This window comes from Aquarana catesbeiana, linkage group LG03 (genome assembly GCF_042186555.1).
Source record: "Aquarana catesbeiana isolate 2022-GZ linkage group LG03, ASM4218655v1, whole genome shotgun sequence".
In the NCBI taxonomy this organism is placed as follows: Eukaryota; Metazoa; Chordata; class Amphibia; order Anura; family Ranidae; genus Aquarana; species Aquarana catesbeiana.
In genome coordinates, this window is record NC_133326.1 from 128,429,919 (window position 1) to 128,457,906 (window position 27,988).

Here is a 27,988-nt window from a genome sequence, read left to right on the forward strand (position 1 = left end):
TGTCTATTCTCAAACTCCTATCCACATAGATAAGTGGAGACTACGCTTGTAAATCTGCAACTATTGTACTACCATACTATTTGTTTTAGAGGCAAGATGGTATAGGCACATGTAGCGAACATAAAAGGACTGGCCAATTATTAGGGCATTAAATGAAAGGAAATGACAGGAAAGAGAACATCAGAAAATGCCCACCTGAAGAGGAGCACTACAGAACGTATGAACATAAGGTACAGTTCTGCCTGTACTGAACAGGATGGATTTGATTTAAATAATCAGTAAAAAGGCTTGATTCAAATCATAATTTTAATCATCTGTCAGGCAGCGGCGTTTCCTTCCACCGATGGTGGGTGACACAACAAGGTGAGCGACGTGGCAGCAGCAGGTGAGTGGATGCCTGATAACAGGCGCTGCCATGATGGATCTGAAATGACAGGTGCTCTTTAACCACTGGGCACTTAAACCCCTTTAAAGAGGAGTTCCCATTTAAAAAAAAAAAAAAAAAAAAAAAATTAAAAAAGTCAGCAGCTACAAATACTGCAGCTGCTGACTTTTAAATTGGACACTTACCTGTCCCAGGGTCCAGCGATGCGGGGGATCGAAGCGCCGCTCGTCTCCCCCTCTGTTCGGCGGCGCCGGCATTGCAACTGTGGGCGCCGGGCTGTGGCTTCACAGCTGGGCACCCACTGTGCATGCACGAGCGGGGCCGTGGGCCACGATTGGCCGCTCAGGCATCTGGGACCTGTAATGGGTCCCAGATGATTGACAAGAGGGAGGGAGCAGAGCTGAGCCCTTCCTGTGCCGAGGGGAAGTGATGTCACCAGCCCAGGCACTGAAAGAGGCAGACAAGAGGCAAGTTAAATAATAAAAAAAAAAAAAAAAAAAAAAAATTCCAAATTTTTTTTTTTTTTTGGCACATTCGTGCATTTTTTATTTTTTAGGGTGGAACACCACTTTAATAACCAGACCAATTTTCAGCTTCGGTGCTCCCACCATTTTGAATGACAATTACTCAGTCATGCAACACTGTATCTATATGACATTTGTGTCCTTTTTTTTTTTCACACAAATAGAGCTTTCTTTTGGTGGTATTTAATCACCGCTGGGTTCTTTATTTTTTGAGACCGAAAAATCTGTAAAAAAAAATGCATTTTTCTTTGTCTGTTATAAAATTTTGCAAATTAGTAATTTTTCTTTATATTTTAGCCAAAATTTATACCGCTACATATCTTTGGTAAAAATAACCCAAATCGGTGGACATTATTTGGCCTTTGTGAAAGTTGAGAGTCCAAAAAAAAAAAAAAAAAAAAAAAAAAAAAAAAGGTGAGAGTCCAAAAACTATGGTGCCAATATCTGAAAACTGATCACACCTGAATTATTGATGGCGTATCTAATTTCTTGAGACCCTAACATGCCAGGTAAGTACAAATACCCCCCAAATGACCCCTTTTTGGAAAGAAGACATCCCAAGGTATTTAGAAAGATGCATGGTGAGTTTTTTGAAGTTGTCATTCTTTGCCACAATTCTTTGCAAAAACAAGTTTTTCTTCTTTTTTTTTTCTTCACAAAATTGTCATATTAGCAGGTTTTTTCTCACACACAGCATATGCATATCACAAATTACACCCCAAAACACATTCTGCTATTACTCCCAAGTATGGCGATATGAGAGTACGAGTATGAGACTTTTACACAGTGTGGCCACATACAGAGGCCCAACATGCACGGAGCACCTTCAGGCGTTCTGGAGTGCCCAGGCCAATTCTGACATTTCTCTCCTACATGTAAAATTCATCATTTATTTGCTAGAAAACTACATAGAACCCCAAAACATTATATATGTTTTTTTAGCAAAGACCCTAGAGAATACAATGGCGGTCATTGCAACTTTTTATCTCACACGGTATTTGCGCAGCAATTTTTTGAATGCTTTTTTTTTTTGGAAAAAAAAAAACATTTTTTTTTTTTTAAAGCACAAAACAAAACACAGTAAAGTTAGCCCAATGCTTTTGCATAATGTGAAAGATGAAGTTACGCCAAGTAAATAGATACCCAACAAGTCACCTTTCAAAATTGCACACGCTTGTGGACTGGCGCCAAACTTCGCTACTTAAAAATCCCCATAGGCGACACTTTAAAATTTTTTACTGGATATGATTTGAGTTACAGAGGGGGTCTAGAACCCAAATTATTGCTCTCGCTCTATTGATCACAGCGATATCTCACATGTGTGGTTTGAACATCGTTTTCATATGTGGGCGGGACTTACGTATGCGTTCGCTTCTGCATGCAAGCACATGGGGACAGGGGCGCTTTAAAAATTTTTTTTTTTTTTAATTGTTCATTTTACTTTTAGTTGTCGCCCCCCCCCAAAAAAAATTTGATCACTTTTATTCCTATTACAAGGAATGTAAACATCCCTTGTAATAGGAATATGGCATGACAGGTCCTCACTGTAAGTGAGATATGGGGTCAATAAGACCCCACATCTCACCTCTAGGCTGGGAAGCCTGAAATAAAAAAAAAAGAAAAAAAAAAGAGATCCAGGCTTCGATCGTAGCGGTGAGTCGGTAGAAGCACCGGAGGGCGGTGGGAAGGGGGGGGGGGTGGCATCCCCTCTCGCCTCCCGTAAGAACGATCAAGCAGTGGAACAGCCGCTATGATCGTTCTTATGGTGTAGGGCATCGCCGGCTGAAAAAGCTGATATCTGAATGATGCCTGTAGCTGCAGGCATCATTCAGATATCCCCGCACAAAGTCAAGTACGCCGTATGATGGCGGGTGGGAAGTGGTTAAAACGCATTTTTTTGTAACACAAAGTTGTCCATTTATACAATATTTCTAACACATAACATGCACATACCAAAAATGACATCCCAAAATCGATTCCCCTACTCCTGAGTACGGCGATACCACACGTGAGACTTCCACAGCCTGGCCACATACAGAGGGCGAGTACAGCAGAATATGGCGGGGGGGGGGGGTATCGCAGAGCATGGCGGGGGGGGGGGTTAATCGCAGAGCATGGCGGTGGGGGGGTAATCGCAGAGCATGGCGGTGGGGGGGTAATCGCAGAGCATGGCGGGGGGGGGGTAATCGCAGAGCATGGCGGGGGGGGGGTAATCGCAGAGCATGGCGGGGGGGGGTAATCGCAGAGCATGGCGGGGGGGGGTAATCGCAGAGCATGGCGGGGGGGGGGTAATCGCAGAGCATGGCGGGGGGGGGGTAATCGCAGAGCATGGCGGGGGGGGGGTAATCGCAGAGCATGGCGGGGGGGGTAATCGCAGAGCATGGCGGGGGGGGGGTAATCGCAGAGCATGGCGGGGGGGGTAATCGCAGAGCATGGCGGGGGGGGGGTAATCGCAGAGCATGGCGGGGGGGGGGTAATCGCAGAGCATGGCGGGGGGGGTAATCGCAGAGCATGGCGGGGGGGGTGTGGTATCGCAGAGCATGGCGGGGGGGGTGTGGTATCGCAGAGCATGGCGGGGGGGGGGTGGTATCGCAGAGCATGGCGGGGGGGGGGTGGTATCGCAGAGCATGGCGGGGGGGGGGTGGTATCGCAGAGCATGGCGGGGGGGGGGGTATCATCGCAGAGCATGGCGGGGGGGGGGTATCATCGCAGAGCATGGCGGGGGGGGGGTAATCGCAGAGCATGGCGGGGGGGGGGTAATCGCAGAGCATGGCGGGGGGGGTAATCGCAGAGTATGGCGGGGGGGGGTGTATCGCAGAGTATGGCGGGGGGGGGTGTATCGCAGAGTATGGCGGGGGGGGGGTGTATCGCAGAGTATGGCGGGGGGGGTGTATCGCAGAGTATGGCGGGGGGGGGGTGTATCGCAGAGTATGGCGGGGGGGGGGGTGTATCGCAGAGTATGGCGGGGGGGGGGGGTGTATCGCAGAGTATGGCGGGGGGGGGTGTATCGCAGAGTATGGCGGGGGGGGGGGGGGGGTGTATCGCAGAGTATGGCTGGGGGGGTGTATCGCAGAGTATGGCGGGGGGGTGTATCGCAGAGTATGGCGGGGGGGTGTATCGCAGAGTATGGCGGGGGGGGTGTATCGCAGAGTATGGCGGGGGGTGTATCGCAGAGTATGGCGGGGGGTGTATCGCAGAGTATGGCGGGGGTGTATCGCAGAGTATGGTTGAGCATGGCAAGGTGTCGCAGAATATGGCAAGGTATTGCAGAGTATTGCGATGCATAGTAGCCCATTATGCTTTACCTTTGCAGGGAAACAGAGGAAGTAAACCCATCAGGGTTTACTTCCTCTTTAATGTATCTTAAATAGAAAACCTTGTAGAGCTGCACGATTCTGGCTTAAATGAGAGAATCACGATTTTTTTTGCTTAGAACAAAGATCACGATTTAAGCAGCGTAACATCTTTCACATTATACAAAAAATTAATTAGCTTACTTTACCGTTTAGTTTTTTTCATTAAAGTATAATAAAAAAAAACAAAAAAAAAAAAACAAAAAAACGCTGCGCAAATACAGTGTGACATAAAATATTGCAACAACCACCATTTTATTCTCTAGGGAATCGGCTAAAATTATATATATATATATATATATATATATATATATATATATATATATATATATATATATATATATATATATATATATATATATATATATATATATATATATATATATATATATATATATATATATCTATATCTGCATATAACACGCACTTTTTTTCCCCTTAAAATCATTGGAAAATCATGGGTGCGTGTTATACGCCGATCACCACTGTCTGGGGCAAAAAAGAGCAAGCGCCGCCGAAAAAGACAGAGCTGAGTGCTCGGCTCCGCGTCACGCTGCCCCGCTATTTCAGAGAGGATGAGAGGAGCAAGTGCTGCCGAAAAAGACAGAGCCGAGTGTACTGTGTACTCGGCTCACAGTCCCGCCCAGCTCCTATGATGGACATAACACAAGTCCAATGGCGGGACTGCGAGCGGAGCCAAGCCCACAGTACACTCAGTGCGTTCTTTTTCGGCAGTGCTCGCTCCTCTCATCCTCTCTGAAACAGCAGGGAGGCAGGGAGGCATGACAACACGAGTACACAGGCTCGGCGGCAAATTTAAACAATTACATGCAAACAGCACATGACACTGGGCAAGGCTGCAAATGGACACTGTTCATTCTGCATTGATGGACAAGGCTGCAGATGAACACTGATGAGGCTGCATTGATGGGCATTTAAATGTAAGTTTTTTTCCTCAAACTTCCCTCCTAAAAAGTTTTTTCCTCAAAATGCCCTCCTAAACTTGGGGTGCATGTTATACGCAGATAAATATAAAATTTATATATTATATATACAAACATACACAGTGGGGCAAAAAAGTATTTAGTCAGCCACCAATTGTGCAAGTTCTCCCACTTAAAAAGATGAGAGAGGTCTGTAATTGTCATCATAGGTATACCTCAACTATGAGAGACAAAATGTGGAAACAAATCCAGACAATCACATTGTCGGATTTTTGAAAGAATTTGCAATTTATGGTGGAAAAGAAGAAGTACTGTATTTATTGGCGTATAACACTCACTTTTTCACCATGAAAATTGGGTGCAAATAGTGCGTGCGTGTTATACGCCAATACTTCCGTTTTAGCTGCCTCAGAGGGGACAGGGAGGGGGGGCAAGACGAGTACCGTCAGATTACATACAGTGAGAATCTCCTGTTTACTTGGCGGCCTCTGTAATAGGAACTCCTGTCTCCTTGGCCACCATTGGACCACTGTTCTGTCTATCATAGGAGATTCTCACTGTATGTAATCTGTCGGCGCTCGTCCCGCCCCCCTCCCTGTCCCCTCTAAGCTGCAGATGGGCATTGATCAGGCTGCACTGATGGCAATGGTGAGGCTGCAGATGGGCACTGACCCTTATTTTACTTCAAAGTTCCTTATTTAAAATGTAAGTTTTTTTCCTGAAACTTCCCTCTTAAAATGTGTTATACGCCGATAAATACGGTATTTGGCCTACAAACAAGCAAGATTTCTGGCTCGCACAGACCTGTATCTTCTTCTTTAAGAGGCTCCTCTGTCCTCCACTCATCATCTGTATTAATGGCACCTGTTTGAACTTGTTATCAGTATAAAAGACACCTGTCCACAACCTCAGTCACACTCCAAACTCCACTATGAAGACCAAAGTGCTGTCGAAGGACACCAGAAACAAAATTGTAGACCTGCACCAGGCTGGGAAGACTGAATCTGCAATAGGCAAGCAGCTTGTGTGAAGAAATCAACTGTGGGAGCAATAATTAGAAAATGGAAGACATACAAGACTGATAATCTCCTTTGATCTGGGGCTCCACGCAAGATCTCACCCCGTGGGGTCAAAATAATCACAAGAACGGTGAGCAAAAATCCCAGAACCACACGGGGGGACCTAGTGAATGACCTGCAGAGAGCTGGGACCAACGTAACAAAGGCTACCATCAGTAACACTACACCGCCAGGGGCTCAGATCCTGCAGTGCCAGATGTGTCCCCCTGCTTAAGACAGTACATGTCCGGGCCTGTCTGAGGTTTGCTAGAGAGCATTTGGATGATCCAGAAGAGGATTGGGAGAATGTCATATAGTCAGATGAAACCAAAGTAGAACTGTTTGGTATAAACACAACTCATCGTGCTTGGAGGAGAGAGAGAATGCTGAGTTGCAACTAAAGAACACCATACCTACTGTGAAGCATGGGGGTGGCAACATCATGCTTTGGGGCTGTTTCTCTGCAAAGGGAACAGGACGACTGATCCGTGTACATGAAAGAATGAATGGGGCCATGTATCGTGAGATTTTGAGTGCAAACCTCCTCCCATCAGCAAGGGCATTGAAGATGAAACTTGGCTGGGTCTTTCAGCATGACAATGATCCCAAACACACCACCCGGGCAACGAAGGAGTGGCTTCGGAAGAAGCATTTCAAGTCCTGGAGTGGCCTAGCCAGTCTCCAGATCTCAACCCCATAGAAAACCTTTGGGAGGGAGTTGAAAGTCCGTGTTACCCAGCGACAGCCCCAAAACATCACTGCTCTAGAGGAGATCTGCATGGAGGAATGGGCCAACACACCAGCAACAGTGTGTGACAACCTTGTGAAGACTTACAGTATAACCGTATAACACTATAACAGAGTATTGAGATGAACTTTTGATATTGACAAAATACTTCTAAGCAGAAAATAATGATTTTTACTTGGAAGAAACAAATGTCATTAAAGGTTTGGTCTTTAAATGGTTATACTTCCCTCATCTACACGCCAGGAGTTTTCCTTTGATTAAAAAAAAAAAAAAAAAAATATTCTCTCTCTCTCCATACATACATACATATTAATATATAAAACTTTGTTTCTAATTTAATGTTGTAATAAAACTTGGCAGGCTGCCTGGATTTCTTTTTCCCAGCTGTGAGAACTCTCTGCACTTGTTAGAAAGATATGACATGCCCTTTTGAAGATCGGGAAGGGAAAAACATAGCGATTTGATTCTGCATCTCTACTATCTTTATGGATTTTTATTAAAATAAAATTTGATAAGCAATAAAAAAAAAAATTAAAATCAATTTAAATAATAAAAAAAAACATTGATTTTGGGGGGGGCAGTGGCATCCACGAGGCTCGACATGGCAGACGCAACCCACTAGAGCTCCGCACTCCCCGCTGCATCTGCATGACTAATGCGGACCTGATCCACTCTGCACACCCGCCCCTCCTTGCGATCACCTCCCGGAAAAATACTCCATGCGCACTCCGGCCATACTTACGGTGGTTCTGACCGGCCATCAAGGAAAGAATAAACCAAAGCCTATCAAAAGAGGCATTAGCCCGCGCTACATCCAAGATGGTGGCGAAGGCCGCGGTTCAGCAACACGCAGCTTCCCCTGCCAGATCCGGACTCAGACACAGATGACGAAGCCGATGCAGGGTTCAGTCTCAGCGGGTCTCCTGTCATACCACAATCAGGTATGTCTCAGAAAGACTTCCTCAAAACACATTGAAGCAATGCTGCAGAAGGCCCTTAAAGTCACCTCTGATCAGATCACCAATAGGCTTTCCCGTGAGATAAGGCAGCATACAGCCGACCTTGAAACCAGGGTAGATGACATAGAGCTCACACTGCAGGAACATGCTCAGGAGCACGAGGCACTTAGAGGAAAACATGCTCTTCTCCCGCTTGAAAGATGCTAAAAATCATTCATGCAGATTAGAGCTGCACAATTCTGGCCAAAATGAGAATCACAATTTTTTTGCATAGAATAAAAAGATCACGATTCTCGCAACGTAAAATATTTCACATTATACAAAAAAAAAAAAAAAAAAAAAAAAAAAAAAGCTAACTTTACTAGTTAGATTGTGGTTTTTTTTTTTTTAATTCATTAAAGTAATTGTTTCCAAAAAAATTGCATTTGAAAGACCGCTGTGCAATCACAGTGTGACATAAAATATTGCAACAACCACCATTTTATTCTCTAGGGTGTCTACTAAAAGAATATATATGTTTTGGGGGTTCTAAGTAATTTTCTAACAAAAAAAAACCAACAAATGTCAGAAAAAGGTTTAGTGTTTAAACTTTTTTCACTTACACAGGAAGTCTATTCCATTGACAAATTGTTACAATGTTTATACTTGAGTTCAACTGATAAAGAATGTTTTGTTTCTTAGCAGACTGCCTGGTTTTTCTCTTCCTTTCTTTTGAGGGCTGTGGCTTCAGAAGAGCAGAGAATTCTTGCATAGAAAGAATTGTGAAACACTTTAGTCAAGATTGCGATGACGATTAATCACGATAACGATTCTTGACGATTAATTGTGCAGCTCTAATGCAGATCCAATCTGAGAATCTGCTGCATCCCTGAATCCTTACTTATCTGACCTCTTACCACTGTCTTATTCCAGGAGCTTGCCCCATCTATCCCAATTGAGCATTTGGAATTTGACAGGAACCATAGGGCCCTAACTCGCTGTCAAGCAGAAGGCCTTGTAACATTGTCAAACTACATTTCTTTCGCACTAAAGAGCAGATCCTTTCAGTGGCCCGCAATAGATGCTTCTCCTGTTCCAGGGCCATGCATACCAGCTTTTCTCTGACCTAGTTCCCCTCACCATAGCCAAATGCCAAGCATACCAGCTTTTCTCTGGCCTAGCTCCCCTCACCATAGCCAAATGCCCTGCCATGAAGCCCCAGCATCAACTCAAGTACACATGGCGGTTCCCGTTTGCCCTGCAGTTCACCCATCGAGTTCAAAAGCACTCCTGCACTTCAGCTGAAGCCCTACAACGCCTCCAGGAATCCCTATAATTGGCAGCTCCTGCCCAGATATCTGAGACCTCATTACTCCAAATACCTGCCCGCTCATCCCTATTCCACCACTCCGAATCGTGCCCCCCTGGGCCCATCCTGCATTCGGAAGGGGACTCCATCACATGTATCTGCCACCAGTTCGAGACCCTTCAGCATTCACACCTGGCTGACTGAACTGCACCACTCTCCGTTGTTCAACGAACAGTTTTCTGGTTGTATTCCCAGAGAGGGGTCCTGGCCTTGCCCCTTTTTTTAGTGGGCCCCATACAGCCGGGACCTAGGTGCCTACGCCCCACTGTGAACTTTCACCACTGGATAGGCGGAAGGCCTACGTCGTTCCTATAACCGCATCTGGGTTGCTTTGGTTCAAGCTCTATGCATAATTTGTTTATCGCCTCGTTTTGTTTTTTCTCGTTTAGTCTTATACTTTAAACCCGTTAAACTGTTTGGTGTAGCTTATAACCCCATCACTGCAGACTTCATGTTCTTCATTTAGGCTGTACTGTTGGGCTGTGTATCCATCCATAGTTTGTGGGCGCCTGCGTAGCCTAACAAAGCTTGTACCCTGAGCACCTACCTCAGGGTTCTGCACATGGGACAAGTTATGTCAATGTTATACCAGTAAATGTTGCGATTGCTTACATATCTCATGGATAATTGATGTATCTACAGATGTAGGTATACGTGTTTCTTTAGCTTACCCCGGATGCAGCAGGGAGAAGACACTGCTCCCCCCCTTTTCGTGTGCCCACACTCCATGGCCAACTGGCTGTATGGGGAGTCTGCGCACTTCCTGGTTGGGCAACAAAGTCCAACCACTTTGGTATACCTCACTACCTAGTTTGCCTTACAGAATTTCCTCCCTACCCCTAGAAACCCTTCTCATTGTTTCTCTTTTCTGTTAGTTCTCCCTTTCTTCGCATGGTCGATGGGATCTTGAGGTCCCGATGTCCCCTTCCACTGACCACTCCCAGTTTTCCAAATGGCCCCCATAAACATACTGTCCCTAAGTCACTTAACGTTTAACTCCCCTTACAAGCGGGTTAAAGCCTTTCAGACGTTCGCTTCCTTGAACGTGGGTGTAGTAGCTCTCCAGGAGACTCGCTTTGCGGCCCGCACTACCCCCAAATTCTACAGCTCCCATTACCCCCAATTATTCACTGCCTCTGCCGCCACCAAGCATAGGGCTGTAATGCAAGTCTTCCATCACACTTTACCATTCACCTCTCTTGCCAAGATCAAAAGACCCGAGGGCCGCTATATCATTTTAGTTGGTCTACTACACAATGTTGAAACATCCGTATCATATTATGCCCCAAATGTTAACCCCAATCCTTTCTTCTCTCACCTTCTACAGGTCATTAGAACTCACTGTAGAGGAACTTTATGTGTGGGGACTCTAATCAAGTGCTCCCCTCACACCTAGATAAATCTCCCCATGCTCCGGAGTTGCACTCCCCCCTCCCTAAAGCTCCGTAAGCAGCTTCAACAAACTTCCCTGCTTGATACCTGGAGAGAATGTAACCACTCAAAAAAGAAATACACATTCTACTACTACATGCATAAGTACTTTACTAGAATAGACCATATTTTATCATGGTGGCGTCCTCACCGATCTTGCTGAGCTCCCGTATTCACTCCCTATCCTGTGATCAGATCACTGTGCAGTTATCACCTCTGTCTCGTCCCTGATCCCCCAATCCAGGGATCAGACATAGTGCATAAACGATGCACATTTAACCAATAAATTCTACTGCTTTGACATACAGCTTACCCTCAAAGAATACCTTTCACACAACACCACCCCGTATATCTCACCAGTCTACCTGTGGGAAGCACACAAGACGGTGATCCATAGAACCTGTATTTCGGTTTCTACACATCTTCATCAAGATAAAAAAAAAAAAAAAAAAAAAAAAAAAAAAACACCTAAAAATTACAGCAACTAGAATCAGATTGCCATCACCACTTCCTACAATTTCAAGCATCCCCTACTGAAACCAACAGGCTCCAACTGGAAAAGTTTAGGGCTGAGCTGGACCTGCTCTTGGCCGAGTCAGCGGACAAGGCCATTCGTAGGTCCAACCACACAATTTATACCAAGGCCAACAAGCCAGACACATTTCTAGCCTCACGTCTTCGCCGACCGGAGCAGGTTAAGTGGTGGAGGGAGCCTTCGCGACCTCCCTCGCAGCTCTTCTTCCTCTGTCTTGACTGCTTCCTCCTCTTTCCCCCTCCCTTCTAACCCCTTTTCTCAAGTTCCTTATTGGTAGCATGATATATTGGTATAACATATTAGTCTTACCAACATCAGGATTACCACACGGTATCTCTCCCTTGAGCTTAATTCACTGCTGTTCTAAACCTCTGTGTATCCCAAACGCCAATAATGTTTCGTTGGAATTCCTTATCAACGATGTATTGGTTAATTGGGAACAATGAATACCTTTTGTCATGCTTTTTGATGTGTTACAAATAAAAAAAATTTGAACGGTAAAAATCATTGATTTATATCCACCCTGATTCTGAGACCCTAAATAAATGAGTAGAATGAACAAATGGGACAGCTAAAAGTTTAAAATCTGAAGGGACTTTTGATTTGTAAGCATTGCAAACTTTTCTGCGTAATTGTGAGCCCCCCACTTTATGTGGCTGCCAATTTGGCTTTAGGAAGGTCCATCCAAAAACATAAGAACCATAATATAAGCAATTTACAAAGGAGGAGTTGTACAAAGTACAGAATAGAAGTTTGAAAGCCTCAAACCTGATCAACCTACCAAGCTAGATTTGACTAACATTCTAAAGGACTTAAATTAAAAGGGATACTAAATAAATTTTCAAAGAAATTTAGTGCTGCACAAGAAGTGTACAAAGCTCCATCTAATGATATTGATCAGATTATTAAAATACTGGGGAACAGGCATAGAAAATAGCAAGCCAGTGTCAAGTATGCTTAATAAAAAAGGGGATAACGGTCCAAGGCCAGAGTAAAAGTATTACTACATGAACTCCCGTCCTGGAGAATAAACAGAATGAACCCGTTTAGTAGACACTGGTGCAATATTGTTTAATAAAGAGGATTTACCTCCAAGTTTATTGCCTGAAAAAGTTATCTCTGATGTAGACCTAAACAGAACCTCCACTAATTTGGTCGCGTTCAAGTCACTTAAAGTGTAGTTCCACCCGCTTTTACAACTCTCCAGCATCCCTCACTAAACTGTGCACTGTAAACAAATTTGATATTTTTTTTGTCTCAGCACCTACTGTATATCTGCTGTATTGATTTTTCACTTCCTCCTCCCTGGCCATGGCCCATTGCATCATTTCCTGTTTGCAATGCCTTCTGGGAAGGGGCGGCAACTTCCTCTGACACTGCCGTTGCTATGGAAACCTGACCTGAAACCTATTACACTGCTTGTGCTGCACTGAGCATGTGTGAGATCTGCAAGGATGAGATCCAGGAAGAAATACAGTCTGGCTTCAGATGCCCACACATAAGATGGCCAAGGCCTGCTGTAAGTTTATAAAATAAACTACTGCTATAAACTAACAAAACAGACCTTAGTTTACAGACTAAGTTTACTAGACTACATTAAGATTGTTTATTATAGGGGTATTTTTATTTAAAAAGTATCATTTCAGCTGGAGCACCACTTTAAACTCAGGCAAGGACAACAAATGGTCTGACAGTTTTTACTTATTACCTTACCTAAATATGGCAAGTCCCCAATTGCAAAGAAGCCATATATAAAAAAAAAAAAAAAAAAAAGGGGGGGGGGGGGAGGTTGAGCTAGTAACATACTGCATGGTGCATCCTTTAAGAGCCACCCTTAACATAATTAAGGCAGACACTCTCAGAGTGCCCAACACCCATGCTTTACTAAGTGGAATTCCTGCCTCCAGCACTTACTTTACAGTGCATGATCTTGAGGCTTTTTTTTCCCCTCAATGCCCCTACACCCAGACTGCTGGCACCTTTTTGCATTCACATTTGAAGGCAAGAATAAGATAAAAGCATGCTTAACCCCAATTCCAATATATTGTAGGATGTAAATGAACCAAAAATTGACAGACTACAAAATATCATAAAAAAGTAGAAGAGCCACACTATAAATTGGAGCAGCTCTGACGTCAGCCGACAGACTTTAGCCTGCTGTAGGCTGTCTGAGTCACTAGAGTGCACTTCTGTGACCCATGTGAAAAGCATGGCCAAATGTACTTTGGCCATACTTTGCTGTTTGGTGTATATAATGCAGTCTGTCACTAGCATTAACACATTTGTCTTAGTTTTTCTGAATTCCTCATTTTTGTTTTTTACCTGGTGATCCTGCTGTTATATTTCACCTTCCTTAAACCACTTAAGGCCTCATTCACACAAGGCGGATCCGCTGCCACAGAGTCTGCCAGCTCAGCGGGAGATCTCTCAGTTGATCTCCGCTTAGCCAGCGGATGACAGGTCCCTCTCTGCTCACTGAGCGGGGAGGGGCTTGTCGAGCGCCGCTGGTTGCTATGGAGAGATCGGACGAAAACGGACAGCATGTCCATTTTCATCAGATCTCACCCGATCCGATAGGGACGGATGTGAATGTAGGGCCGTCTGATTTTAGCAGATCGGATGTCAGAGGACATGTCACTGCTGACATCCGTCGCTCCACAGACTAACATGGAGTGCCCGTTCAGGTCCACTGCCAAAACTGACAGCCGGACCTGAACGGTCCATGTGAAGGGGGCCTTAACCTCCAGAAAGGTTTTACCCCCTTCACATCAAGGCCATTTAAATGGCAATTGAGCAGTCATGCAACACTGTACTCAAATGTTATTTCTACAATTTGATCACACAATTTAAGCTCTCTTTTGGTGGCCTTTGATCACCACTGTTTATTTTCATTAAGAAAGAGGGGAGATTTGGGACTTTAAAATGAGGCACATATGCGGTGTGCCTCCATTCCTGGTACAAAGACTGACAAAAGGGGTTTTGGGACTTTGAGGCAGTAAACATTGTGAAGGTTGGTTGAATGGAGGTACAACTTTATTAATCATAAATTCATAATAAATCTAAAAAACAGAAACCACATTGTAATAAATGTGATTATATAAATATTAACACACACACATAAGTATGCGCGCATTCAATACAGGCATCAAGGGTACAACCAAGCGCCACATAGTGGTCGGAATAAATAGCTTATGACATGAAATGAATATATGTACATGGATCATCTGAACAACATTGCAGAAACAATAAAGATATATAAAACCATAATGGATAAAATTGATGCTAAGAAGTGGAAATCAATGCATGTATCTGCATCCCTGTTGCCCGACACGTTTCGTGTATTGGGAACACTTATCAGGGGCAGGTGCTTCTGGGATATCTACAGAATATAAGGAGGTGTAATTAATGGGTCTGGTTGTGGTACAATATATTAAAGGTGGGACAAAAAAAGCCCACCTTGAGTACTTACATGGAAATACTGCGATGAGTTGTGGTGAGTGTGGAACCAGAGCCATAGTTTTGCCTATCATGGGAGCTGAGGTGGCCTAGGGCCGCACGCTAACAGGGCGCATACACAAAGCCCCTCCCATACAAGGACACAGGACACGGAGTGCTGAAGTTCTTAGTGGGACCAGATGGTGAGCCAATGGGGGCAGCTAGGAGGAGTCTAGAAAAAATAATATCATTGTATCATATTAATTATCCGCCAAGAATGATTGATCCAGGCAGATAGAAGATACTAAGGGTAAAAGGTGTACGTTAACCTGCAAGTGGCGTCCTTGGGTCCCAGAAAGGTAAGGTGTGGAGATGAGATGTGACATCAGAGGATATAGCGTCAAGACTGTCAGGGGAGGCTATATATAGCCGCCCAAGGCGCGCGCACGCCATCCGCCACCAGCGTCACGCGCCTTGGCTCTGGCTCCACACACCTATGGCTCTGGCTCCACACACCACAGCTCATCACAGTATTTCCATGCAAGTACTCAAGGTGGGCTTTTTTTGTCCCACCTTTAATATATTGTGCCACAACCAGACCCATTAATTACACCTCCTTATATTCTGTAGATATCCCAGAAGCACCTGCCCTGATGAGTATTCCCAATACACGAAACACGTCAGGCAACAGGGATGCAGATACATGCATTGATTTCCATTTCTTAGCATCAATTTTATCCATCATGGTCCTTATGATTTTTTATATCTTTATTGTTTCTGCAATGTTGTACAGATGATACATGTACATATATTAATTCATTTCATGTCATAAGCTATTTATTCAGACTACTATGTGGCGCTTGGTTGTTATGCACTGTTGTACCCTTGATGCCTGTATTGAATGCATGCATACTTATGTGTGTGTTAATATTTATAAAATCACATTACAATGTCCTTCTTGCATGTGGTTTCTGTTTTTAGATGTATTATGAATTTATGATTAATAAAGTTGCACCTCCATTCAACCAACCAATGTTTACTGCCTCAAAGTCCCAAAACCCCTTTTCTCAGTCACAGTTTTTATTTTCATTACGAAAAAAAAAAAAAAAAAAAAAAAAAAAAAAAAAAAAAAAACCCACACAAAAACACACACACACACACACACACACACAAAAACCAACACCATACTGAAAATGTAAAAAAACAAAAACCAAACAATATTTTCTACTTTGTTAAAAAACACATCCAAGTGGGAAAAAAAAAAAAATCCCAGGAGATGTATAACTAATTCAGCCCCAACAACTGCGTGGATGGGTTACTGTACCCAAATAAAATTGAGGTACTTTTTTTCTCCCCCCACAGAGCTTTCTTTTGGTGGTATTTGATCACCTCTGCAGTCGCCCTCCCCCCGAGTTATTTTCTAGCAAAAGAAAATAGAACACTACTTTTTACATGTGGGAGAGAAGAGTCAGAACAGGCCTTGTTCTAGTGCAGAGATATGCAGTTAGCGGACCTCCAGCTGTTGCAAGACTACAAGTCCCATCATGCCTCTACCTCTGGGTGTCATGCTTGTGGCTGTCAAAGTCTTGCTATGCCTCATGGGACTTGTAGTTCTGCAACAGCTGGAAATCCGCTAATTGCATATCCCTATTCTAGTGGTTAGTTTGATGGGTTTAGTTCAGTCTTAGGAATTTGTGCCATTGCAACAGGTTCTTAAAGTAACACTATGACCAAAAATCAAAGATGACACATTCTGTCATTAGCTTTAACAGCAGACCCTCCTGTACACGTTTTACTATCTGGTGATCCTGTCAGCAAGTATTTGCATTTGATTAAAATCTTTATCCCAAAACAAAAAAAAAAAAAAACTATTGCTGCAAGTAACTGCGTTAGTTGGAATTAGGCCTTTCATTGTTAGTTACCGATGTAAAATCCATCTCAGGCTGGGTTAACACAATTGCAGGCATCGCAACTGCATTGCTGTGCAGATCACATGCGATGTCTGTGCAATGCAAATTCAGCCACACAGTTTATATGGCTGAATTTGCATCACATTCAGACCAAAATTGTACAGGATACTTTTTTTTTTTTTTTTTTTTTTTGTGGTGCAATTTCAGCCACTGAAACATGTCGGCCAAGATAAAAAAAAAAAATTTTTTTTAAACTGTCATTTTCGGGTTTTCTGCACCGGCACCAAAATTTCCATTCGGTGCACCCCTACTTTTATTGGTCTGCACTGAAATCGGATCACATGGGTGTTTACAACCATGCAATCCGATTCCTGTACTATTTCAGTTTTCATCGAGATCTGCAAACCGATCTTGGGGTGTTTGTAACTTTACATTGACACCTGTAGCGGTTCGCAACTGTGTGAACTGTCTGCGATTCAGGTGCAATGTGGGAACCGAGGCTAAATTTACTAAATCATTCAACATTACCCTCTCCATTAATTGACAATGTTGCCGAACCAAGAGTGACTATGTTGCTCCTCCACAGATGCAGCGGAGGAGTGAATGTAGCCACCCTAAGGCGTCGGGTGTTTTACTGGCCGATCACCAGATAAAAAGCTGAGTTAGACTCACCGGTAACTTCTTTTCTGAAAGTCTTCCAGGACAGCCCATGAGACCTTGTGCTCCTCCTACCAGGACAGGAAACACGTTACCTCCACCGGATAAAAGGGCGGTCCTCCAGGCCCCATGTCAGTCTTCTCAAGAACCATAGGACGTCCCTGAAAAACATATGCAGAATACACAAATAACTTCAGACAAAAACCGAGTGAGAATCCGGCTGTCCTGGAAGATCTCAGAAAAGGAGTTACCGGTAAGTCTAACTCAGCTTTTCTCTAAGAGTCTTCCAGGACAGCCCATGAGACGACGAGACAGAATTTACCAGTCTAGGGTGGGACAACTGCCTGAAGGACCTTACGACCAAATGCCTGCTCCTGAGCAGATAGGAGATCCAGGCGATAATGTTTAATGAAGGTTGAATAACTGGACCATGTGGCAGCCCTGCAAATTTGTTCCGGGAAGGCACCAGCCCTCTCAGCCCAAGGACGCAGACAAGGCTCTTGTTGAGTGCGCAGTGACAAAAGGCGGAGGAACTTCCCTAATTTTGTAAGTTTCAGAGATAGCTTGCTTTATCGATCTAGCCAATGTGGCTTTAGGTGCACCCTTTACCTGTGTGCTCCAGAAAAAAGGACAAACAAGGCACCTGTTTTCCTAAAGGTCCTGGTGACCTCAAGATAGAGGAGAATCCTTCTCACGTCGAAGAAAACTTTTCTTGGTCGCCCTGTGGCAAACTACAAAAGGTTAGCAGTACAATATCCTGAGATCTGTGGAAGGTACTGGCCACCTTAGGCAAAAAACCTAGATCAGTTCTCAAAAACAACTCGATCCTCAAAAATCGTGAGGAAAGGCTCCCTCGCTGATAGGGCCTGTAACTCACTTACCCTACGAGATGAGGTAATCGCTACAAGAAAAGTTGCTTTTAATGTAAGTAACTTAACTGAAATATCCTCTAGGGATTCAAAAGGAAATTCTACCAGAGTTTGAAGCACCAGGGACAGGTCCCAGGTTGGACAACTTCTCACCACTACTGGCCTGGCCCTAGAAATTGATTTGAAAAATCTGGCTATAGTGGGATTTTCCAGGAGAGAAAACTGGAGAAAAACACTGATAGCTGCCGCCTGTACCTTCAAGGTAGTAACTGAAAGACTTTTGTCGACACCCTCTTGAAAAAATTCCAAAACTGAACATCATGAGAAAATCTTTGATTTTCAGATAACCATGAGTTACATTTTTTCCAAACCTTGGAATATATGGATCTAGTGACTGGTTCTCTACAATTTACCAGAGAACCCCTGGGCGCTTAGTATCTTTTCTTCAGATACCAAGCTGTCAAGCTTAAGGAAACCACCTGTGGGTGTGACACTGGACCCTGCGATAGTAAGTGATCTCTCTTCAGAAGACTCAGTGGAGGCTCTGAGACCAGAGCCTGTAGCAGGGAAAACCATGGCCTCTTGGGCCAGAAAGGGGAGATTAGGATAAGATCTGTTTCTTCTAGAAGAAACTTCCGGAATAAGTCTGATGGGCGAGAAGGCTTAACACAGGCCGAATGGCCACGGATTCGCCAGAGCATCTATCCCCAAAGATTGATCTGCTGGGTTCAGAGAAAAGAACTTCTGTCTTGCGATTGTTCCGATTTGCGAACAGATCCGCTTCCGGACATCCCCATCTGTCAATGAGATCTGCAAAGACTTCGGGATGAAGGGACCAATTGTCTCGATCTACCCGGTAGCGGCCGAGATAATCTGCCAGACAGTTTTGTGTCCCTTTCAGGTGCACTGCTGTAATTGAGACTATATTGGCAGATAGAATCTGGAGATTGTGACCCCCCGATTTCCGTCTGAAATGTTTGCAAGGCTCTCTGAACTGCTAGAAGCTCTCTCTGATTCGATGAAGCTCTTGCTTCCCTCGAGGACCATTCACCCTGTGCCACTGTGTTGCTGAGGTGGCCTCCCCATCCCCAGGAACTTGCATCCGTGGTGATCCTCTGGGATATAGGAATGGACCATGGTAGACCTTGTTAGGTGCAGGTTTGTCGTCCACCACCACAAGCTTCTTTTTACTCTGGCGGGTAACAAGACCCTTGATTCCAAGGAACTTGCGTCTCCATCCCAGTTCCTTAAAATAAACAGCTGTAATGGACGTTGATTAAATCTTGCCCATGGCACTGCGGGAAAGCACGAGGTCATCAGACCCACTGCTCTTGAAACCTCTCAGCGAGACTGACTGATTGGTCTGTAAGGCTGACATTGTTTGCATCATTTTTGAGACCTTCTCCTGTGGGAGAAAAACTTTTTGGTCTACTGAGCAAAAGTCGTACCCCAGATATGTCACCTTCTGGGCCAGAATTAAGGAAGACTTCTCTTTGTTTATTAACCAGCATAGGGATTGAAGGAAGTCCTGTTTGGAGATCCGCTAATAACTTTTGGTATGACTCTGCCACCACTAGGAGGTCGTCCAGGTAAGGGATAATAGTTATCGCCTATAACCTTAGCGGAGCCAGCGCCTCCCCCGACACTTTTGTAAAAATGCATGGGGCTGTGCGTTCCAGTGCCTCCTGCAGTCCTGAGCCAAAAAGATGATCACCTGTTAAGGGAAGCCCACATAGGCACAACTTCGAGGCAGCATCACCTGACCAGGTTTTAAGCCATAGGCTTCTTCTGGTCAAATTCACTAAGGCCGAAGTCCTGGCTGACATTCTTACCGACTCTGCAGAAGAATCAGCTAAAAACCCCACTGCACAAAAAAGAAGAGGGAAAGACTTCAAAATCTGCTCTCTAGAGGTACCTGCCAACAAATGTGTTTGTATTTGTGTCAACCATATTTCCAAATTTCTGGCTACACATGTGGAGGCCAAAGCTGGTTTAAGATTCCCAACAGCTGAATCCCAGGCTCTGTGGAGAAGGATATCCCCTCTTTTGTCCATCGGGTCCTTATGCATGCCCATATCGTCAAACGCTAGGTCCGAGTTTTTTGAAACCTTTGAAAGAGGTCAGTCTAACTTAAGATTTTTGTTCAACAGCTGCGATGTGTCCTCCTCAAATGGAAACCTTCTTTTTAGGTTACCAGAAAAGAAAGGTTTTCTCTCTGGATTTTCCCACTCCAGTTTGATAGTATCAAGAAGGGAACTACGCACTGGAAAAACTCTAGACTTTTTCTTATGCAAACCCTTGTACATAAGATCAGGTTTACATAATTGTACCTCCTCTTTCAACTCAAGTGTTGTATAGATAGCCTTTATTAAGTCATCCACATCTTCTAAAGATAACTTAAACCCTGAGCCCCTTGTGGATTCTCTATCCCTGGGCCCTATATCTGATCCCGATTCTTCCGGAGAAGAACGGGTAGATCTGGCTTCAGCCTCAGAGTCCTCACTCTCAGTCTGCTGTGGAGTGCTACTGACTGAAGCCCTAATTGGAGACGTACCCTCTGCTGGAGCCTGAAGCTTGTCAATTATAGGGCTGCAACTAACGATTATTTTCATAGTTGATTAGTTGGCCGATTATTGTTTCGATTAATCGATTATTCGGTTAATAACCTTACAAAAAAAGTGTGGTGTATAATTTAGTTAATGTGTACAGTTTTTAAAAAAAAAGGTAATTTATTCTTACCTGTGAGGTGCTGTGTCGGGGACCGCATCCGCTGCCTGTGCAGGTACTGCAGAAGGATCCATCCTGCCCCTGTGGTCGTCCACAGCCTCTGCTGCTTCTCACCATCAAAACACCAGCAGCCAGCGTCCCCTGTTTGCGCCTTTTATGGAGACCGGAACCGGCGTCTCCTGCGCCCGATGATGTCATATGCCCTGGCAGTGACCCTTGCTGGATACTTCCTGTCGGCCAGTATGGAGCTCCGTAGCTCCGCCCCCTCGAGCGCTGCAGCTTCCTCTTTCCCCTGCACATACAAGCCACGCTGTCAGCGGGGAAAGGATACCACCGTGCTGCTATGCACCGCGCTGCTATGCACCGCGCTATGGGACCCGACATCACACCGGTCCTGGCCCTCTCCAGGCACTGAGAACAGGAGACAGCAGCACAGCCAACCTCACCAACGCAGATGCTGCTTCTGGCAGAGGAGAAAGGTTAGTGACATACCTCAAACAGCCATTAGAGCCCCTGCTCATGAGACCTAGGGGACCAGGTTCCAGGAACATGTTACCCCCCGTCCGGAGGAAACACTAATAACTGACATGGGGTCTGGAGGACCGCCCTTTTATCCGGTGAGGGTAACGTGTTTCCTGTTCTGGTAAAAGGAGCCCTAGGTCTCATGGGTTGTCCTGGAAGACGCTTAGAGAAAAAAAAAAAAAAAAAAGCAATAGACGCCTGATAAGAAAACCAATGCAGCCATCACATCCAATGATTGGTTCAGTTACACTTAAAATGGTGGCAGTAAAAATTACCAGAGTAGTCAACGCAGAACTAAATTAAAAGAACAGTTTTCCAGAGCAGTTACTTATAAGGCATGCCATTAATAACCGTCACAGTTGCTTGTGCTCTCAAGCAAACTGTCAAGCCATCAAATGTCTGGTGCTACAACTGATCACACGTGCAGGACCATAGCAACTGCAGATAAAATAGAAGCTAAGATGGCAGCTTCCTTGGTTGTAAAGGAGGGGGGGTTAGTTGTGTTTTAAATGGATGGGTTTAGTTTTGTTTTAATCACTTGAAGACCAGGTCTTTTTCTGACACTTTTTGCTTAAAAGGTAAAAATCTGTAATTTTTGCTGAAAAATTACCTAGAACACCCCAACTTATTTTTTTTTAGCAAAGGCCCTAGTGAATAAAAAACAGTGGGTTTTGCAATTTTTGTACGTCACCCGATATTTGCGCAACAGTTCTTTGAAGACAAACTTTTTGGGGAAAAAAAAAAAAAAACACACTAATTTTAATGCACACAATACAATACACAATTTTCTGGTAAAAAAAAAAAGTTGATGTTACGCTGAATAAATGGATACCTAAAACGTCACGTTTTAAAATTGCGCATGCTCGTGGAATGGCGATAAACTAGGTCGCCAAAGGCAACACTTTTAAAGCCTTTATAGGTTACCAGGAGTAGGTTAGAGGAGTTTTGCTCTTGCTCTGATGTTCGCAGCAATACCTCACAAGTGATGTGCCGTTATCACCGTTTACATATGCACTTGGGAGTGATGGCCACGAACGCGGGGAGCTTTAATATTTTTATACCGTTTCTTTACTTTTTTTAAATTACTTGTATTGTTGTTACAAGGAATTTAAACATCCCTTGTAACAGCAATAGGCAGCCACAGGTACTCTTTATTGAGAGATCTGGGGGTGGCGCTGTTTACATCCAGGAAACTGGGAGGGACGTCACTTTCTATTTCCTGTACCACAGAGGTCATAGGGAACCTTCCAATCCTCAAAAACTCTATGGTAAGCTGACAGAATCACCAGGAGATTTTACCCTATTCATGACTGGGGCATTTTTGCCATTTAGCACGGTGCTACTTACACAATAGAGCTTTCTTCTTCGTGGTATTTTATCACTTTTTTTTTTTTTTTTTTTTTTTTTTTTTAGATACAAAAATAAATAAATAAATAAAAAATAATAATTTAATTCAAATTGGTTTGCGTGAATGTAATATATATATATATATATATATATAATCCAATGCAGAGTGGCTGCCTGCAGCAGTATATCTGCTGGTACAGGTATGCGCAGTGTCTACAGACAAAATAAATGTATTCCAACAGATAAATGCCATAAACAAACTAAAAGGAGGAAATTTTTTAAATTTTTTCTGCCTACACAGATGGGCGCACACTGTGTATGCGCATGGCGCGCTGCGAATGGCCGGGCAATCTTCTGGGACCTGTGACGTGTCCCAGAAAATTTCAGGGAGTGGGGAGAGGTGATCTGGGTGCCTGTAAAAACCAAAATGTGGCACGTCAGGGGGTCACCAACACTTAAAGTGGAAGTTCCATTTTTGGGTGGAACCCCGCTTTAAAGTGGTTCTAAAGGCAGGCTTTTTTTTTTTGTTTTGTTTTTTTACCTTAATGCATTCTATGAGCAGCTACCCCCCAGCCTCCATGTTCGAATTGTTGAGACCAGGACCTAAAAAAAAAAAAGATCAAATGCATTCTTTGCCTCCCCCTACCAAAACACTTTCCCCAACACCATTCTTGATCCAGCTCTGTCCCCGCCATCAGCTCCTACTGCTGTCAGTCAAAACGAGGAGCAGGGACACAGCCCAGCTTGGGAGCGCACCTGCATGAGTGTCCCCATAGCAGGAAGCTTGCTATGGGGGACTTGGAGAAGATGAGGAGCCTAGGGCCTGCAGGGGACCCCAGAAGAGAGGAGGTTCAGAACTGCTCTGTGTAATACTATTGCACGGTGCAGGCAAATATGTTATATATATATATATATATATATATATATATATATATATATATATATATATATATATATATATATATATATATATATATATATATATATATATATATATATATATACACACACACATATACACACACACACACACACACATACACGTGTGATAGATATACATTTTAAATGCTGCTTAGACAGGTGTTTAGCTTTTTTTAGGTCTGCAAATGAACCTCTATGTTAGCCTATGTGGCCATGCGCACAGTGTCTACAGACAAAAATAAATGCATTCTGAATGCAGCTTTTGAGCATAATTTGCACATGTATGTGCATAAATTCCTTCATTCCTTATGATTTGTTTGGGAGATATGTTTAATCCTACATTTAAGTCATTTACTTTAAATTCGGTATTGTTATTAGATATACAAATCCCTTTGGAGATATATCGTTTCCGGGTCAGAAGTTCACACTTCCTGTTCTCTGATTTCTGCCTGTCTAATTTTCCTGCTCCCATAAATACACGTCCGTTTGTATCATAACCACGTCCCTGACGCCGCATGTTGATGACTAGAAACTGGTGACGCGGTTGGACGGTGACATGGCGGCCATCTTTGTGCTTAGAATCGCTGGACGCTTCATACCTTCTTACGAAATATGAGTGACTTTTACTTTTTATACAGTAAATTATCCTTTTTGATGGAATTTGCGCAGTGAGCGTTTTCTCTTTACTCCCCATATACCACGATTCTTGAGGTGCATACACCCACTGGACTATACCTGGCTCTTAATCCTGTCACAAGGAGGAGACATAAAGCCTTCCATTTAGTTTAGAGGGGAATGAATAGGTTTATGCTGGAGGATCGTTGGTCTATCCCAGGAAGATTGCCTCTCGCTATCTGTTTTCTACACACGTGTATAACCCATACACTGATGGGAAGGGTCAGTTTGTTTGGGTGTTGGTGATGGTGTTTACATCTCCTTTCGGAGTGTCCTTTCATTATGGATCCCGCTAAACAGAGTGTCTCCACTTCCTTCTGATGAAGAGGACTTTGTTCAGCTATTGTTATGTTTACCTTTATGGGGACATTTAGACTTATTTTCTAGAGCTGCACCACTCCTCCTAATATCTCCTCAATTGTACCCAGCAATTTTTTGTGTCAGCAGCTTTTATTTTTACATCATATTAAGCGCAACAGATCTTGTTTTTTTGTTATATGTGCATAAATGTATTCCAACAGATAAATGCCATAAAAGGAGGCATTTTTCTCTGCCAAATTGACAAAAAAAAAAAAAAAAAAGTAAGAATTTGAGTACAAGCCTGTGTACACGAGGCCTTATTACGGATCTACACCCACGCTTATTTTCCTCCATATTTAGCACCTTTGGGGGGGGGGGGGGGCACAGGTACCTGGTTTTAACAGGTAGCCGCTCCCACTTCCGGCTGACTTTGCCGCAGCGAACTCATCCAGAAGTTCGGCCTCCCCTCCCCCCGGCCCCATTTACAGAGCGTTTTTGCGCACGCGCAGTGGGGAGCCTGCTGTGAAGCCGCAAGGCTTTACTACCGGAGATGGCGGCAGTACCCGAGAGCCGATTGAAAAATCATCTAAAGACACCGCTGGATTTGTGGACAGGTAAGTGTCCTAATAGTAAACGTCAGCAGCTACAGTATTTGTTGCTACTGACCTGGAGCTCCTCTTTAACAGCAGCCCAAGCATCATGCACCAAATCGCATCGCCTGGGACTTTTTTCTCTGTTTCAACATGTAGAGCAGCCCAATGAAATGAATCACACACGTGAATTTGGCATATAATAGTATACAGAGAAAAGGAAAGCAGCGTCCAGGTGTGAGGACTGGGATATACAGGACGTGTGTGGCTCACATACACTTTACATGGGGAGCCCTGCACTGGTCAGCTGACTTGTGTTATGGTGAGAGGCAGACATGGCGCCCCCAGAGGACTTTCCGTGCAGTGCTCCGAGTCCCCCATAGACAGACTATCCCCGGCCTACCCTCCAAGCACGTAGTTCCCCCCAGGCGGGCAGTGCTCCCCCGTGTGGCAGAGCCGAGGTGTGCAGTCCATCCTGTGAGGCCTGTCCTCGCTCGTCACACTCACCGTGATGTTGCAGTGGATGGTCAGGGCCCCTCCGGTGCTCTGGATGAACACACAGTGCAGCTCGTCCAGCCTCCAGCTGATGATCCGGAACCTCTCGTGCTCCTTCCCGAAGATAGACTCGAGGAGTCGCAGCTCGGCCTTTAGCCCAGAGACCGACATCTTGGCCTCATTTCCGCCCGGCGGAGGCCCGAGGAGACAGCGGGGTCATGCCCGGGGCCCGAGCTCTCCGCCCGGCCTGTACATAAGATGGCGACGGCCTGGCTTTGTGTGTACGGAGCTACGCTACCGAGGGCCACGGATCGGGAGGCTTCCGGCGCAGTGACGTCACGAACGGGGGGCACTACCGAGAGGAAGCACACACTTGCGCACTGTTGATAAACCGCCGCTGGCTAGTGCGCGTGCGTCCAGTGAATGGCAGCCTGGCGAGGACTTTGCGCAGGCGCGGGGAGGGTTCCTGTGAGTTGAGCTATTTCCAGAGTTACCTCATGCACTTCACAGCGTCCCATGAGGAAGAGGGATACCTTTTATTATTACATAATATTTCTGTAAAGCACACACCCTTCCATCACTAACTGTGGAAAATGAAAGCATAAGAACAGTCACTGAGACCATTAACCGCTTGCCGCCTGAGGCATGTTTTAAACTTGGCACATACATAGTAAAACAAGCATTTTATAGCTAAAAAAACTACTTAGAACCCGCAGATATTCTTTATTTTCTGAAAACAGAGGCCCTGGAGAATAAAATGGTGGTTGGTGCAATTTCTTTATGCCATTGCACATCCTCGGAGCATACATCCCAACATTTTGAGATGGGAATGAGGGACAAATGTATGTAGGCATAGGACACGCCCCCTGTCACACCCCCTTAAAGGAAAATTACCCCAAAAAAGGTTAATTAAATCCACAAGGACTTTTTTTTTACTAGTTCTATTCCTTTATATTGGCTTTTAAAATGTACAAATGCAGCAATGTAGAAATTGGATGGGAGGTTTAGCACTGGGAAACACTTTTGGATAGATAAAAAGTGCATTTTATATACAACTATATAGATCAGACTAAAATGAGGGACAAATGAGGTGGAATGAGGGACAGGCCCTCCAAATCGGACAGTTTGGAGCTATGCCAGAGGCCTCTAGTGTTTTTTAGAGCCACCATTTAAAGCGGAGGTCTGTCCACACCTAGAAAAATTAAATGTCAGCAGCTACAAATACTGCAGCTGCTGACTTTTAATATATGGACACTTACCCATCCAGGGAGCCTGCAATGTCGGCACCGCAGCCAATCTTCAGATTGACTGTTGGGTGCAGCCGCCGCCATTGCCGGTAAGGGAACCCGGCGGTGAAGCCTTTTGGCTTCACCGCCGGTTTCCTACTGCACATGCGCGAAGCGCGCTGCACTTTCCAATTTGCCCGGCAGCAGAGGAAGGAGGAGGGGCCGAACTTCCAATAGAACAGTGCCATGGCCCCGTCTCCCGGAAGTGGGGAAGGGGACCTGTCAAAAACAGGTTCCTATTCCCCCCTCCCCCTGAAAGGTTCCAAATGTGACACCAGAGGTGGGAGGGAGACGAACAAGTGGAAGTTCCACTTTTGGGTGGAACTTCGTTTTAAATAAACACTAGAGGTCCCTGAGGATGTGCGATTATGTGAAATGCGTTGGGAGGAGCTAATTTTGTGATGTCGCACTGCCAATCTGGCGGCGGTGGCGATTGATGTAAGTGATTAAACAGTTTTTAATTGACAATTCTTCATACTAATGATGTGAGGTTTTTAGCCACTTCCATACCGCAGTTCGTCATATGACATCCTGGGCTTTTAGTGGGGATATCTGAATGGCAATTTCCTGCACCGTAAAAACAATCATATCGGCAGTTCAGCAGTTTGATCGTTTTTACGAGGGGACGTCCCTCCCACCGTTCTCTGGTGCTTCTACCAGCTCGCCCATGCAATTGGTGAGTTGGAAAAGGATTCTGCCGGCAGCAAACCGGACGTCACTGGAGGGTGACGTCCCTCCCTCCAGGGCTTCTACCGGCTCCCCCGTGCGATCAGCGAGTTGGAGAAGGAATCGGTCTCGGTCATCTCTCTGACTCTTGAAGGCCGGGCGTGACGTTGTTACATCACGTCCAGCCCAGGCAGTTGTAAACACTGCCGTGTATTCGGCTGGAAAGCCAGAGATTGTTTTTTTTTTTTTTTTTTTTTTTAATCTCAGGCTTTCCAGCCTAGAGGAGAGATGTGGGGATCTTAT

The 27,988-nt window shown here is 44.6% G+C and overlaps 1 protein-coding gene across 1 annotated transcript in view; it reads right to left on the reverse strand.

Moving 5' to 3' along the window:
- Positions 1-26,172, reverse strand: part of UBE2Q2 (ubiquitin conjugating enzyme E2 Q2) — a 110,614-nt gene extending 84,442 nt beyond the window's left edge. Inside the window, exon 1 of the mRNA XM_073619213.1 lies at positions 25,746-26,172. Within this exon, the coding sequence (XP_073475314.1) occupies positions 25,746-25,904 (159 nt within the window). The 5' untranslated portion in view covers positions 25,905-26,172. The remainder of the gene's footprint in view (positions 1-25,745) is intronic.
- Positions 26,173-27,988: the final 1,816 nt, after the last annotated feature.